The following is a 16,528-nucleotide window of genomic DNA, read 5'->3' as shown; positions in this document are numbered from 1 at the left end:
TGAGATTCGTCTCCTAACAGGGAGCCGTGAAACAAAGACACTCAAAAGAAGCTATTAAAACAAAGAGAAGACTGTTGAACACCCAATGTGCAGAGAGAGGAAACCAAACCATGCAAACAATAAACTCAAGCAAATAGCGTTGCGAACTGGAGTCCAAGAGTCCATCCACAGACCCTTAGTTCAGTGCAGAGCCGAGCAATGAGCTGAACCAACATGACCCTCGTCTCAAGCCCCAACACCCTGACCGTTTCAATCTGGCTCAGTGCTTTAAAAAAATTTTTTTTTAATGAATTTTCAAATAGGTACAGAAAGAAAAAAGAAAATTGTCGACCCTTCCCCCCTCCCCTTAACCCCTCCCCCCAACATATCCCTGTAGAAAAAAAGAAGAAAGAAAGAATGCCTGGATTTCGAAAGATCCCCACATGCTCCACGGAGTTCATAATAGCTTTAATATGTATATTTATTTATTTCCCCAGATAACCAATAATTTTTATCTTCGGAGCACCTATATATTTAATCATATCTTTTGTAAATAAGGGCGTCAAATTTTCAGAAATATTTCATATTTATCTCTTAAATTGTAAGTAATTTTTTCAAGTGGAATGCAGCTAAAAATTTCATTCTTCCAATGTTCTATACTTAAGTATGAATCTGATTTCCAAGTAACTGCAATAGCCTTTTTGGCTACTGCCAATGCAATTTTTATGAATTCTTTCTGATATTTATTCAATTTGGATTTTAATTTTATCCCTTCAATATCGCCTGGTAAAAATAATATTGGATTGTGTGGAAGTTGTATTCCAATAATTTGTTCCAATAAAACTCTTAAATTTGTCCAAAAAGGTTGAATTTTAGAACAAGACCAAGTACAGTGTAAAAAAGTACCAATTTCTTGATTACATCGAAAACATTGATCAGATAAATTTGAGTTTATCTATTTATTTTTTGTGATGTAATATATATTTGATGTAAAAAGTTATATTGTACTAATCTTAGTCAAACATTTATTGTATTTGTCATACTGTCAAGACATAATCTTGACCAACTTGTTTCATCAATTTTAATATTCAAATCAGTTTCCCATTTTTGTCTTGACTTATGAATTCCTTGTTTAATTGCCTGTTTTTGAATCAAATTATACATACCAGAAATATTTTTTTTAATTTTTCCTTTATGAATTAAAGTTTCTATTTCATTAGGTTTCGGCAATAACATTGTTTGACCCAGTTTATCTCTTAAATAAGCCCTTAATTGGAAATAACAGAAAAGAGTGTTATGTGATATTTTATATTTATTCTTTAATTGGTCAAATGACATTAATATACCTCCTTCAAAACAGTCTGCTATATATCTAATCCTTTTGTGAAACCAGTTATATAAAAAGGCTCAGTGCTTACGTTGTCATTCAAACATTGGGTTCAGTTGCTTTGATGCACTCTGGGACCTAGAACCCTGACACCTCAATCCGGCCTATATTTGACCTTTCCGTTTAGGCCCTGCGCTTAACTCGTTTCTAAACGTCGGGTTCAGTCCCTTCAACACATTTAATGGCATCTTCTCTATAGCAGAGTGACTAGTACTGAACACGACATTTCCAAAAGAGGCCTTGCCAATAACTTGTACAACTGCAGTATATGTAACATTCCAGTTTCTATACTCAGTGCCCTGACTGATGAACGTCAGCTTGCCAGAGGCCTTCTTCACCACCCTGTCTACCTGCGACACCACAATGTGTGTGTGTGTCTCTCTCTCATTCACTCTCTCTCACTAACATGGGACAGAGGGGGTGTCGCCCCCTTCCACAGTGAGAGGGGAGACCAACAAATAGCTTGCTGTTACAATGTCATGGTCTGCAGCGTCGCTTTTATTCTGAGTTTCTTTGACCCAAGAATTGGTGGCAAACTCTTCCGCACCATCGAGAGGGAGAGTGATCACCCGGCTACGGAGGCCTCCGACAGCTGCATCTGTTGTCACGATGTTCCGTTTCTCCCGCATTGCCTCAGTTAGTGACACCAGCACAGAGTCAGTTCAGCCGCAGAGCCGCACCCAAAGGCAATGTCTTCCAAGCTGCTCTTGGAGATGTTGAAAACTTAAACTCCACTTTCCATTTCTCAACCCACTTACTCAGCTTATCGAGGTCTCCGTAAATCCTGATGACCACCTTCCCTGTCAATGACACTATCTATTTTAGTGTCATCTGAAAAGTTACTGAACATGCCTTGTGTGTTCTTATCCAAATCATTTACATGGATGACAAACAGGAATGGGCCTAGAACTGATCACTAGGAAATACCACTTGTCTGATGTTGCAGTGTTCACCGAGCTTGGCAATTAGCTTGCAGACATTTCATCGCTGGTCGAGGTGACATCCTCAGTGCACCGTTGTTGGTGTTTCTCCCTGGGGAAGTCCTCGCGTTTATATAGGCCCTCATTCGCTTTCCTCAGCCCTGATTGGCTACCTCTTCAGTTGGGCTTTGAATTCTATTGGCTCACATTTCTTTGGCTCTTAGAGGTTTGTAGGTGGTGTCTGTTTTGATATGTTTGTTTATGGAGTTATCAGAAAAGAACCACGCTTCTAAAAGTTGCCATGAGTGCTTCATGTTTCCCTGCACTAGAACCTCCACAGTGTCCCAGTTCAAGTGGTATCATCCTTGGTTTTCATGTACTGAGAACAGCGGTAAGGGATCCTGTCTTCGTACTGCCAGTTTATGTTCCCATAAATGAGTTTAGAGTTTATGTCCTGTCTGGCCTATGTAATTCCTGTTGCATTTTCCACACACCACATCTTTCTTGGGTTTCCGGTCTGACAAACAACCTTCCACAGTCAATTATTGCTTCGTGCCGTCATGGATATTGGATATTTGTTCCGTTAGCTTCTGATGCAGAGTTTTGACCCAAATCCGTGACAGTACTTTTCCTTCCACAGATGTTGCTTGACCCGCTGAGTTCTTCCAGCAGAATGTTTGTGATTCCAAATTCCAGCAATCTCTAATGTTTCCACGTCACACCACCCACTTTTTTAACCATAAGGCGCAGGAGCAGAATTAGGCCATTCAGCCCATCATGACTGATCCTGGATCCTGCTCAACCCCATACACCTGCCTTCTCACCATATCCTTTGTTGCCCTGACCAATCAGGAAACCATCAACTTCCGCCTTAAATATACCCACGGACTTGGCCTCCACTGCAGCCTGTGGCAGAGCATTCCACAGATTCCCTACTCTGGCTAAAAAATTCCTCCTTACCTCTGTTTTAAAAGGTCGCCTCTCAATTTTGAGGCTGTGCCCTCTAGTTCTATATACCCCCACCATAGGAAACATCCTCTCCACATCTACCCTATCAAGTCCTTTCAACATTCAGTAGATTTCAAAGAGAAATCCACCTCCAACCTGTGAGGGCTATCACTTTCTTCCCTCAAACACCCTTCCCTCATTGGAATTGGATAGGCACCCTTGAGAGCTACGTGAGATATCTGTGCCAAGACTCATGGCACACTCTGTCCATTCAGTGTCACAGAATCCAAGCTCAGTGGGGCTGTCAGAATGTTCACCTCTTCGCTGGAGTCATTTCTAGTTGGACATGGAGTCACCAACTCTTATTCCCTTCCCAAAGGCTGACCTGAGCAGAGCCAGTTCTCCAGGCTCGCAGTCACTCTGTTGTGTTGTTTTTCTGTTCCAGCTGAGCCGAATGGACTACACAGAGATCACAGTCGACCAAAAGTTCCACCGTCATCTGATTGGGAAGAACGGAACGAACAGTAAGTCCTTTCATGGGTCCTTGCCATTGGTCAAAGTGCGGGCACGCGGACTTCACCGTCTAGCCCATTGTTGCGAGCTCCTCCAGTATCTATACTCTCCCTAATTGTTTTGCCCTGGCCTCCTTGTACACTCTTTATAGTTCCCTAATACTTATCCACTTCCCTTTCAAAAGATTCTGCTTCTGACCAGGCATTTCCTTCTTTTACATGACTGTCCTCAAAATTCACAAACAAAACTTCCCCTAACCTCTCTCACTCTCTTCTGGCGAGATGATGCCCTTCTCCCTCCCCAATTCCCAACTGGCTGTTCTCTCTGCCTCTCCCATCAGTGCTCCTGTATGTCTGTCATATAATGAAAGGAAAATCAGCATACACTGATCCTAGGTGAGTGAATTCCAAGTGCATCCGTAAATAGTTAGCAGCAACATTTTTCCTGATGGAAATACCATCTGTTGCAGGGAATTCCAACTCACATCACAGATCCTGCCTTTCAGAACAATCTGTTACGTGGTTCCTTACTGAAAGATTATAAAGGATCAAGGGTCAACTTTATTCCCCTTATATACACTTACATGTAAAGTGGACTCTAGTTAATTGGGCCTTCAAGAAGATAGCCAGAGCTCCCTTATTTGGGACACTCTGCCACTGAACTCGGGCAGGAGAATTACTCAACTGTTTTGCACTAGTGCCAGTTGTGTGCACTTGTGTGGCATTTGGACTCTACACCGTGCATAGAGTGAACAGTTCTTAAATAGCGCCAGTTGTGTGTGTTTGCGTTCAAAAAGCAGTGATTTTTGTCACTGACAGTTGACGAGAAATAAGCAATAAGACAACTCGGAACTGCTTTGCTCACTGTAATTTCAAGCATTCAGACTTGGAGATACCAGAAACAGACATGAATGAAATTGAAACTATCTCATAACTTCAACAAGTTAGGAACTGTGGAAAAATTTTAAGCTACCAACAATCACCTTGAATTTTACAACTAAAATAAAGGTTTGGAGGACATAATTGTCTGAAAGCAGTCTATTATCTGCACTAGGTGTCAGCGCAGATTTTGTTTACTTACAGTAAACCAATAGAAACTGGCAGCGTGCACAGTTCCTCTGTCGATAACTATTGGGAACGAATACACTGTTTTATAATACTGTAGATGTATTGGTAGTGTTCTAATCCGTTCAGTATTTCATTTAAATACATAATTTGTTACTCATTTAAACAGTCTTTCTTTTTTATGCCCTTTTGACAATTTCTATTTCCAACAATTATATAGAATAAAATAATTATATAAAAAATAAAGCTAGAGGCTAAAATACAGTTGTGAAATAAAATGTGCAAAATGCCAACATGTATTTACAATGTAAACAGCGTTATAAAGTGTTTACACTAAAGTTATGGATCCAATAGATAGAGGGAGGTGTGGGGGGGGGGTCAGATTATTTGCCTGGGGGAGGATAGTTTTAAGGTAGTGTTTTTGCTTTAAGCTTTAAGATTATAAAGATTACCTTTATATTTATTTTGACTTGCGTTTGGCATGTTTGTAATGTGCTGTGCTACCGCTGTAAAAAAAAAACTCACTTTCATGGCATTTATACCTTGGCCGTGTAGAGAATAAACGTTAGCTTTATTTTTCTCAGATACATTGAAACGTGCAGTGAAATTTTGCATCAACGACTAACACGGTCTGGGGATGTGCTGGGGGCAGCCCACAAGTATCGCCATGCTTCCAGGGCCTGCACAACTCACTAACCCTAATCTGTACGTCTTTGGAATGTGGGGGGAAGCTGGAGCAGCCAGAGGAGACCCACATGATCACAAGCACACTGGCACTGTAAAGGATTGCACCAACTGCTAGGCATCCACTAGCCTAATAGAGTTCATTTCAGAAAGTCATTCGAGAGAGACAGAAGCATGCCCTTTGGCCCACAGTCTGCAGTGACCATCAACACTCCCACCCCCCCCCATCTACACTAATCTACATTAGTAGGCCTCTGGTGGTCATGGTCAAGCAGGGGTGTGGAGTCCTAGTTGTCTAGATACACAGGCCAGTCCAGTCAAGTGTGGAGAGCAAGCTCTTGCCCACGTAGCAAGCTTCGCCCCTCAAATGCATCTGATGAACCCTGTGGAACAGCAGAGACCGATAGAGTTTAACAGTAGCAGTGTTGTCCTCAATGTAGGACTCCGGCTGTAGAATTTTTCCCTCAGGATTTACTCCCGAAACCTTCCCCATAAGTGAGTATAGCCGTAAGGCAATGGAGGTGTGAGATCCGAGTTTTCCTTCTCCTAGGTGAGCTGCCAGCCACAGCTGACCAGCCCCATCTGCCTGAAGCGACTGGTTTTAAGGCACCAGTAACCCACTTTTCCCTCTTCAGTCAGTAGAAATAGTTCCGCCGGGCTTAGTAGCTAAGTTACGTGTAATGGCTAGGAGCTGGACCTGGTTTCACACCATCAGGAGCATTTAATAGATAGTGGGAGCTTGTCTCCATTACCACCCCCAGCTATAAGAACCTTAACGAACCACTTAATTACCCTTAGATCCCTTAGATTCTACCCCTCACCCCCTCAATGGTGAGTTATCCCCCAACTGACATGGGTTTGTGATGTGTGACGACATAAGGTGACAGGGAGAACTCTCTCTCTCTCCCTCTCTCCCTCTCTCCCTCTCTCCCTCTCTCCCTCCCTCCCTCTCTCTCTCTCTCTCTCTCTCTCTCTCTCTCTCTCTCGCTCTCTCTCTCTCTCTCTCTCGCTTTCTCTCTCTCTCCCAGACGCTGGGTTGGAATCCAGGTCTCTAGTGCACTGCAACTTTGTCACAGGAAGGGGTTCCAGCAAACTGTGAGACCTCCTTTGCCAGACGTTGCATTGAGTTTCCTCAAGAGGTCCTTTGCTCTCCTGATGAGGAAAAGGGCCACCCTGTGATCCCTTGAGCTTTATCTTATTAATAATTGCTGCCAGATTAATGGGTTTACAGGCCCCTACTTCCAACTCTGGGTGGTGGAGTGGAGATATGCCTTTACCAAAGGAGGTGTAAGACACTCCTTCCCTCCGCTATCCTGCAGGTCACCCTTGGGCGAGGTGTAGCACCTGCTTAGACCCCCCCCCCCCCCCACCCACTCAGGGTCACATGAAGCCATGGGAGCAGGGGGTGGATGGTCCTATGAGCCGCTGGGGCAGATTACAAGACCACAATTATGTGACCACAATCTCTGAAGAGTATTGATAATGGTTGGGATCTCCCATCTTGTAAAAGCACTGCCCAGAAGAAGGCAATGGCAAACCACTTCTGTCAAAAAATTTGCCAATAATACTCACGGTTATGAGACCATGAACACCTATGCCATAGGACATGGTACATGATGATGGTGCTTCCAGCTAATCCTAGAAAATTAGGTCTTTAAGAGATTAATCCCACTTTCCAGTGATAAAGATAAGGCAAAGGTCTTGGAAAGGACCTGTTTCATTTTTTATATTGTCCTTATGGTTCAGCAGCCCATTTTGTTTCAGATTGTTTTTCTGTCCAAATCTGATATTCTTAGTTGCTTCACAACATTCTATTCCATGCAAGGTACTGCAGTGGTTAACACAAAGCTTTATAGTACCGGTGATCCAGGTTAAAGTACTGCTGCTGCTCGTAAGGAGTTTGTACTTTCTTCCCCCCGTGACTGTATGTTTCCTCTGGGTGGTCCAGTGTTATCCCACATTCCAAAGATGTACCGGTTGTTCTGTGATTAGACTGGGATTAAATTGGGGAATTGCTGGGCAGCACAGCTCAAAGGGCAGGGTAGGGTCTTTTCCGCACCATACCTCAATAAATAAATAAATTGTCTGTAGAATGACAATGAGACTGGTCTACTTACTTAACTACCTTTTGTACTTTTTTACCTTTTCCCTCTTAATTAATTTTCCTACAAATTACCGGGCCTTCCCTAGGCAGGAATCCCCTCAAATATCTGTTGAGTTCTCCCTGTCTGTGTGGAGTTACAAAAACTTGTAACAACTCACGGTACTGTGCAAAAGCCTTAGGCACATGTTTATAACTAGGGTCTCTCAGACTTCAGCAGTGTACTTGTCAATGTGGAGTAGAGAACGAGTTTGTAGATCTAGCAGGAGCAAAAGATGTTGGGAATGGCAAGGGTGGAACATTATGCATGGGTGTGGGACAGGTGGCAGAGAAGGAGTGCTGGGCGGGGGGGTGGAGACACACCCAGCCCTGAGACACAAGGCAAGGTCATCTGATTCCAAACAATTGGTTTATTGATCATTACAGAATGTTTTTATCTGCAATTTGAGAAGGATAAGGGCAGCTCGGAGGTGGCAGTGTTGCAGTTGAACAGGGGAAACTATGGAGCCATGAGGGAGGAGCTGGCCAAAGTTGACTGGACGGATAGCCTAGCAGAAAAGACAGTGGAACAGCAATGGCAGGTATTCTTGGGAATAATGCACAAGGTGCAAAATCAGTTCATCCCCCAGAGAAGGAAAGATTCAAAGGGGGGAAAGGGGCCACAGTGGTTGACAAAGGAAGTCAGAGATTGCATAGCATTAAAAAAAAGTATGACAGAGCTAAGGTGAGTGGGAGGACAGATGATTGGGAAGTTTTTAAGGAACAACAGAACTTAACTAAAAAGACAATACGGGGAGAAAAAATGAGGTACAAACGCAAGCTAGCCAGGAATATAAAGGAAGATAGCAAAAGCTTTTTTAGGTATGTGAAGAGAAAGAAGATAGTTAAGAACAATGTTGGGCCCTTGAAGAATGAATTGGGTGAAAATGTTATGGGAAACAGAGAAATGGCAGAAGAATTTAATGAGTACTTTAGATCTGTTTTCACTAAGGAAGACACAAGCAATCTCCCAGATGTATGGATGGGCCAAGGACATAGGATAACAGAGGAAATGAAACAGATTGACATTAGGAAGGAAACGGTGATGAGAAGACTGATGGGACTGAAGGCTGACAAATCCCCAGGTCCAGATGGTCTGCATCCTAGGGTAATAAAGGAGGTGGCCCTGGAAATTGCGGATGCATTGGTAATCATTTTCCAATGTTCCTTAGATTCAGGATCAGTTCCTGAGGATTGGAGAATGGCTAATGTTATCCCACTTTTTAAGAAAGGAGGGAGGGAGAAAACAGAGAACTATCGACCTGTCAGCCTGACATCGGTGGTGGGGAAGATGCTAGAGTCCATTATTAAGGATGAAATAGTGGCATATCTAGATAGCAGTGATAGGATTGTGCATTTGTACAGAGCCCTGGTGAGACCACACCTGGAGTATTGTGTACAGTTTTGGTCTCCAGGGTTAAGGAAGGACATCCTGGCTGTAGAGGAAGTGCAGCGTAGATTCACGAGGTTAATTCCTGGGATGTCTGGACTGTCTTACACAGAGAGGTTAGAGAGACTGGGCTTGTACACGCTGGAATTAAGGAGATTGAGAGGGGATCTGATTGAAACATATAAGATTATTAAGGGATTGGACAAGATAGAGGCAGGAAATATGTTTCAGATGCTGGGAGAGTCCAGTACCAGAGGGCATGGTTTGAGAATAAGGGGTAGGTCATTTAGGACAGAGCTAAGGAAGAACTTCTTCTTCCAGAGAGTTGTGGGGGTCTGGAATGCACTGCCTAGGAAGGTAGTGGAGGCCAATTCTCTGGATGCTTTCAAGAAGGATGGATAGGGGAATCAAGGGATATGGGGACAAGGCAGGAACCGGGTATTGATAGTAGTTGATCAGCCATGATCTCAAAATGGCGGTGCAGGCTCGAGGGGCCGAATGGTCTACTTCTGCACCTATTGTCTATTGTCTATTTTCTATAATGTCTCTCAGGTGCTTCCCACTCCCTCCCCTTTCACTTCCCCTTTACCCTACCATGATTCCCCTTTCCCTGCCCCCTTCCCGCTCTCAGTCCACAATAGAGACCTATATCAGTATTAGGTTTATCATGACTCACATTTGCCGTGAACTGTGATTTTTTGTGGCAGCAGTACAGTGCAATCCATAAAATTAGTACAGTACTATGCAAAAGTCTTAGGCACCCTAGCTATATATGTCTGCCTAAGACTTTTGTTAAAAGGCTTGGATTTTTATCTTCCTCACTCCTCTGCCCTAACACCACACCACCTCTCTCTCTCTATTTTTCTCACAGTAAATCGTATCAAGGAGCAGTACAAGGTGTCCGTGCGCATCCCACCAGATAACGAGAAGAGCAATTTGGTTCGGATTGAGGGAGATCCACAAGGCGTCCAGCTGGCCAAGAAGGAACTGCTTGAGATGGTGGTCAGAATGGTAATTGTGGTTTTCTATTTCTTTCAATCTGACTTATATCACACACAAGCCTACTACTACTGATTTCCCTATTACTTCTTCCGTTTTTTGTAACTGTTTTACTCTCTTGACATTTCACTCAGGCACTCTCTCACCACAAATCCTTGACTCAATTCACAGGAACTCAATTTCCCTGCTCCCTGGGCTCAACCGCCTCTTTGAGCAAACTACTTCCTGGTGCCTGGAAGGAGACAGAAAGCCGGCTCTTCCTCCTTCCAAGTCCAAGTTCAAAGCAAATTTTTTACCAAAGTACACATATGTCACCATGTACTTTCCTGAGATTCATTTTCTTGTGGACAATCACAATAGAACAAAGAAATACAGTAGAATAAATAAAAAACTGCACACACAGACTGACAACTGATGTGCAAAAGAAGGCAAACTGTGCAAATACAAAAAAAAGTCAAAGTAAATTTACTGTCAAAGTACATATACCTATGTCATCATCTACTACCCTGAGGAGAAAAAAAAAATACAACGGAATTTATGGAAACTAAACGTAAATAAAGACTGACAAACAACCAATGTGCAAAAGAAGACACATTGTGCAAATAGAAAAAGAAATCCAACACCCCCTTTGCTCTGTCGTTATCTCAAGGTATAAATTTCCCGATCCATGTTCCCTTGATAGCAGTAAGGAGACCAGAACTGCACACAGTTGTCCCGGTGTGGCCTCTTCAATATCCTATGTAGTTGCAACATAATCTCCCTGCTCTTAAATTCAATCCCTCTAACAACATACCAACATCCTATTTGTCGTCTTGATAACCTGTTGCACCTACATGCAAACTAATCTTTTGCAATTCATGCAGAAGCTCTGCCAAATCCCACTGTACAATAGCAGGCAGCAATCTTTCGCCATTTAAATAATAACGATCTTCTATTTTCCCTTCCGAAGGTGATGACCACACATTTACCAACATTGTCCTCCCTTCCCCAATCACTTAACTTATCTATATCTCTCTGCAGACTCTCTGTATCTTCCGTACAATTTGCTTTTTCCACACTTTTTAGTCTCATCAGCAAACCTAGATACACTTCTCTTGGTCGGCTTGGTGCTCTCTTCCAAATCGTTAATGTGTATCATGAACAACTGCGGTTTACGATATATAGTACTGACTTGCCATTGACTACCAACCAGGGAAAGCCATTTATTTCAACTCTCTGCCTTCTGTTGGTTAACCAATCCTCTATCCTGTCAATACATTTTCCCCAACTACATGCATCCTTATTGAATGTCTTCTGGAAATTCTAGTATACAAGTGACCTTCCCCCTACCCCGGATGGAAAATCCTACAAAAGGTAGTGGATTTGTCCCAGTCCATCATGGGTAAAGCCCTTCCAATCATTGAGCATATCTACATGAAATGCTATCACAGGAAAGCAGAAGTCATCATCAGAGACTCCCATCACCCAGGCCATGTTCTTTTCTCCCTGCTGTTATCAGGTAGAAGGTACAAGAGCGTTAGGATTCACACCACCAGGCTCATGAACAGTTACAACCCCTCAAACAGCAGGCTCTTGAACAAAAGGGGAAACTACACTCATCTATTGAGATATTCCCATAACCAATAATATCACTTTAAGGACTCTTTATCTTGTTATTTCATATTCTTATTATTTATTGCTAATTATTTATATTTGCATTTGTACTTTTTATTGTCTTCTATGCTTTAGTTGATCTTTCATTGATCCTGTTTATAGTTACTACTCTGTAGATTTGCTGAGTATGCCCACAGGAAAATGAATCTCAGGGTTGTATACGGTGACATATATGTACTCTGATAATAAAATTTATTTTGAACTTTGCATTTAAAGTCTGTAAATTACTGCAGTGGGAGAGTTTGAAAGAAGTATAATCATCCTTAAGGCTTATAATTTTCTTCTGACTCCTGAAAAAGGGTTTCAGCCCAAAACGTCGACTGTTTACTAATTTCCATAGATGCTGCCGGACCTACTGAGTTCCTCCAGCATTTTGTATGTGTTGTTTATCCACTGTAGTTTGTGTTAATAGAACATTTGGGAATCATGTTACCCACCCCCCCCCCCCCCATTGCTCCTTGGTTAGAAGTCTTGATTATAGTCTTTTTCCTATGTCCTTGCTCATTTTTTTCCAGTGCTATTATTTGAATTTTTCATTGTTATGAGTGATGAACAGACCTGATGGACAATGGGGTGCGGAGTTAACCATTCCCAACCCCACTCCCTGAGAACCATGAACTATTGCTGTTGCTATGCTGCTCATGATAGAGAGAGACAAAACACAGGCAAGAACATTTGCTACAGATAAGAGGGGGAGAGAGACTGTTGATTAACTGTATTAAGACTCTTCCTGGATTATTTACTTTCTACTACAAGGACTGTACTTGGCTCGTTAACATTCCTCAGGAGATAGCAAGAGTGGCCTGATTTGATGGACACGGTCATTCAGAGTTGATGGATAGCTGAGACCCCGTGAGTGGGGATAAAAGACAGGTCTGGAGAGACACCCTTCAGACACACCAGTGGACACTGACTGAGTGTTGGGAACCCACAGAAAGGTGGGGGCTTTGAAGACCGAACCAGGAGATCAGTCAGTAAATCTCACAGTGTTGCAGCAGGGCAGGTGCGGACTTGTGTGTGTGTCCACTCATGCCAGAGTGACGAGTCCACCACAGAAGAACAGTCTAGCTGAAGACCAGAGGGGTCATAATTGAATGACCACAACGATACGACGGATTAAGAAAGCAAAGGAAGGTTTGGCTGCTGTAGCTGTTACCTCTCCCTCACTCTCTCTCTCTCTCCAACGATTTCAACACAACAACCATAACAACTTCAGCATTTATGAACTGAACTTTATACTTTTCTATGACAATTCATTTACCCCTAGACATCGATAGCTTGTTTATTGATTATTATTATTCCTACACTTTTAGGTTTATTACTGCTAACTTGTTTTATATGTATATTTGCATTTTTGATATTGTATTGTGTAGTTTACTAATAAACACCTTTAGTTTGGTACCACCAGACTCCAACGGATACTTCTATCTTTGCTGGTCTGACACCCAGTTACGGGGTACGTAACACCATAAAGTCCTTCTATCACTTCTATATATTTCCCTACAATTCCCTTCCCTCTCCTTTTATCCCAATTTTTAAGCAATGCTTCTTTTAATTCTTTAATATTAATAAAGCCGTTTATTTATGAGGACCGCTGTTCCAATGTCATCCAGCTGGGCATGATTCTAGATGTCCTGCTAAACCACTCCATTTGGGTTGGTAAAAACATCTCCTCCACAATCTCCAGGAGCACCACAGAAATGTGTACTTAGTCCCCTGCTCTATTCATTTTCCACCTATGACTGTGTGGCTAAGCACAGTTCCAACACCATGTTGAAGTTTGCTGATAACATCACTTTTGTGAGTCATATCAAATGTGGTAATGAATCAGCATACAGGAGGGAGATTGAAAATTTGGCTGTGGCATCATGACAACGTCCTCTCACTCAGTGTCAGCAAGAATAAGGAACTGATTATAGACCTCATGAGAGGGAAACCAGAGGTCCATGAGCCAGTCCTCGTTGGAGCATCAGAGGTGGAGAGTGTCAGTAACTTTAAATTCCTGGGTGTCACCATCTCAGAGAACCTGTCCTGGACCCATCATATAAATGTAATTGTAACGAAAGCAAGACAGCACCTTTACTTCCTCAGGAGTCTGCAGAGCTTCGGCACGACATCAAAAGCCTGGGCAAACTTCAATAAATGTGCAGTGGAAAGTGTATTGACTGACTGCATTATGACATAGTATGGGAACACCAATGCCTTTGTGCAGAAAATCCTACAAAGGATAGTAGATTTTGCCCAATACATCACGGGTAAAGCCGTCCCAACCATTGAGCACATCTACGTGAAGCACTGTAATAAGAAAGCATCATCAGAGATCCCCACCACCCAAGTCATGCTCTCTTCTCACTGCTGCCATGGCAAGAGGTACAGGAGCCTCAGGACTTGCACCACCAGGTTCAAGAACAGTTACTGCCCCTCAACCATCAGGCTCTTGAACAAAAGGGGAAACTACACTCATCTATTGAGATATTTCCACAATCAATGATCTTACTTTAAGGACTCTTATCTTGTTATTTATTGTTTATGCCCATACCTGAGGCCAGAGTCCAATGATCTTTGAAAGATCTTTACTAATGTCTCCACAATCTCTACGACTACCTCCTTCAGAACCCTAGGGTGCAGTTCATCTGTTCTGGGTAACTTATGATCCTTAGGTCTTTCAGCTTTTTGAGCACCTTCTCCCTTGTAATAGTAACTGCACTCACTTTCTTCCCTCACACCCTTCAACATCAGGCACACTGCTAGTGTCTTCCACAGTGAAGACTGATGCAAAATACTCATTTAGTTCATCTGCCAGCTCCTTGTCCCCTGTTATTATTTCTCCTGCCTTGTTTTCTAGCAGTCCTATTTCCACTCTCATCTCTCTTTTACTTTTTATATGCTTGAGAAAGCTTTTTTTCCATCGACTGTGATATTGTTTGCTAGCTTGCTTTCATATTTCAACTTTTCCCTCCTAATGATTCTTTTAGGCTGTAGGTTTTTAAAATCTTCCCAGTCCTCTTTCTTTCTGCTAAAGTTTGCTTTGTTGTATGCCCTCCCTTTTGCTTTTGCATTAACTTTGACTTCCTTTGTTAGCCACGGTTGTACTATTTTCCCATTTCAGTATTTATTTGTTTTTGAAATATATATATACTGTACCTTCTCCATTTTACCCTGAAACTCAAGCTATTGCTGTTCTGCTGTCATCCCTGCTAGCAACTCCTTCCAATTTACTTTGGCCAACACAAATCATCAATAAATATCAAGAATATGAGATGAAGAGTCCTTGAAAGTCTTCATAGGTAATGGCAACAGTTCACTGATGTGACAAGAACCATTCTGTGATGGAGGAATAATGACAATTACTGGACCTGGTGGTGTGAATCCTGAGGCTACATTACAACCACTTTGGATGTTTTGCATTACTTTATTCTGCACCAGTCTTTGTACCATGTTACTGTTTAACACTCATTGTGGTATTTCTTATATTTATTATTCCCATGTAACCTGTTCACTCTGCGAGTTTCACGCGAACAAGCAATTTCATTGCACCCTGGTTATATGACAATAAACTGATCTAATGGAGCCATGGGTCATATAAATCTGGTATACTCTCCCCCAAAATACTGGCAAGGGATCAGATGAGAGTTTTATTGTGCTATAATATCAGCTATTATCTATAGATAAAGGTGCCAGGTATAGGATGTATAGAAAGGAGAAGTGATTTGTGAATTTTGTCAGGTGTGATGCATTTGAGCAGAAGAATAGTCTCAAAGGGCTGGATCAACTCCTTCTGCTTTTAATATGAAACCTATTGAATGTTGAAAGGCCTCGATGGAGTGGACGTGGAGAGAAGTTCCTCCCTGCACCTTGTTTAGCACACTTGGTGGCAACCTGGCCATTTCTTTTAGCGTTTATCTGTTTTACAAGGCTGAGTTGCTAGATCAACACTGAACTCAGCAGGAATGAAAAACGTGCAAGGAGCAGGCCAGATTCGAACCCAGGATCACTTGTTCCAAAGTCTGGGTGTGGATACCACTACACCACTGGCACAGACATGGATGAGGCAAGGATATCTCCTCCGGTGGGGGGAGGCCTCAGAATAGAGGGTTGACCATTTAGAATGGAGATGCGGAGGAATATCTTTAGCCAGTGAGTGGTGAATCTGTGGAATTCGTTTCCACAGGCGGATGTGGTGGCCAAGTGTTTGGGTTTACTTAAGGCAGAGATTGACAGATTCTTGATTTGTCAGGGCATGAAGGCTTACAGGGAGAAGGCAGGAGACTGGGGCTGAGGGGGAAATGGATCAACCATGATGAAATGGCAGAGCAGACTCGATGGACCAAATGACCTAATTCTGCTCCTATACCTTAAGGTCTTATGTGACTACATAACACAATAACTCAGATTCTGAGTCTGAAGGAACTGCAAATGATTTGGCTGCTTGGGTACTAATCTCTGCTAGATTTTTCACAGGCATTTTTCCTACAGAATGAATAAATGGGGAAACTACACATATATCTGGGTACATAAAAATGGGTTTCTAAAAGGGCCAGTGGGGAGAAGCAGATGCCAACAGGAATGTACATCTGGCTTACCACTCTGTGTTTGAACTCCTTCCTCATTACTAGGAAAACGAGCGGACCAAGGACCTGATCATCGAGCAGCGTTTGCACCGATCCATCATTGGTCAGAAGGGAGAGAAGATCAAAGAGATCCGTGACAAGTTTCCTGAGGTGAGGTCATTCATTCTACACGGAGGTGTCTCTGCACACTGCTTAGAAGATCTCTGTTGTTTATCCCACTCTCCCTTTCCTCCATCCTCACATTTATACAAGTTTCTCTTACAAATATTTATCCAATTCC

The 16,528-nt window shown here is 42.5% G+C and overlaps 1 protein-coding gene across 2 annotated transcripts in view; it reads left to right on the top strand.

Moving 5' to 3' along the window:
• Nucleotides 1–16,528, top strand: part of LOC140729269 (vigilin-like) — a 211,851-nt gene that overhangs the window by 127,944 nt on the left and 67,379 nt on the right. For both annotated transcript variants that reach the window (XM_073048850.1, XM_073048851.1), the window contains exons 11-13: nucleotides 3,680–3,758; nucleotides 9,897–10,036; nucleotides 16,294–16,398. In XM_073048850.1, coding sequence (XP_072904951.1) covers nucleotides 3,680–3,758; nucleotides 9,897–10,036; nucleotides 16,294–16,398 — 324 coding nt within the window. The remainder of the gene's footprint in view (nucleotides 1–3,679; nucleotides 3,759–9,896; nucleotides 10,037–16,293; nucleotides 16,399–16,528) is intronic.

The sequence above is a fragment of the Hemitrygon akajei genome, chromosome 6 (assembly GCF_048418815.1).
Source record: "Hemitrygon akajei chromosome 6, sHemAka1.3, whole genome shotgun sequence".
NCBI lineage: Eukaryota > Metazoa > Chordata > Chondrichthyes > Myliobatiformes > Dasyatidae > Hemitrygon > Hemitrygon akajei.
The sequence above is the reverse complement of the archived record's forward strand: the minus strand, read 5'-3'. Positions and strand labels throughout refer to the sequence as shown.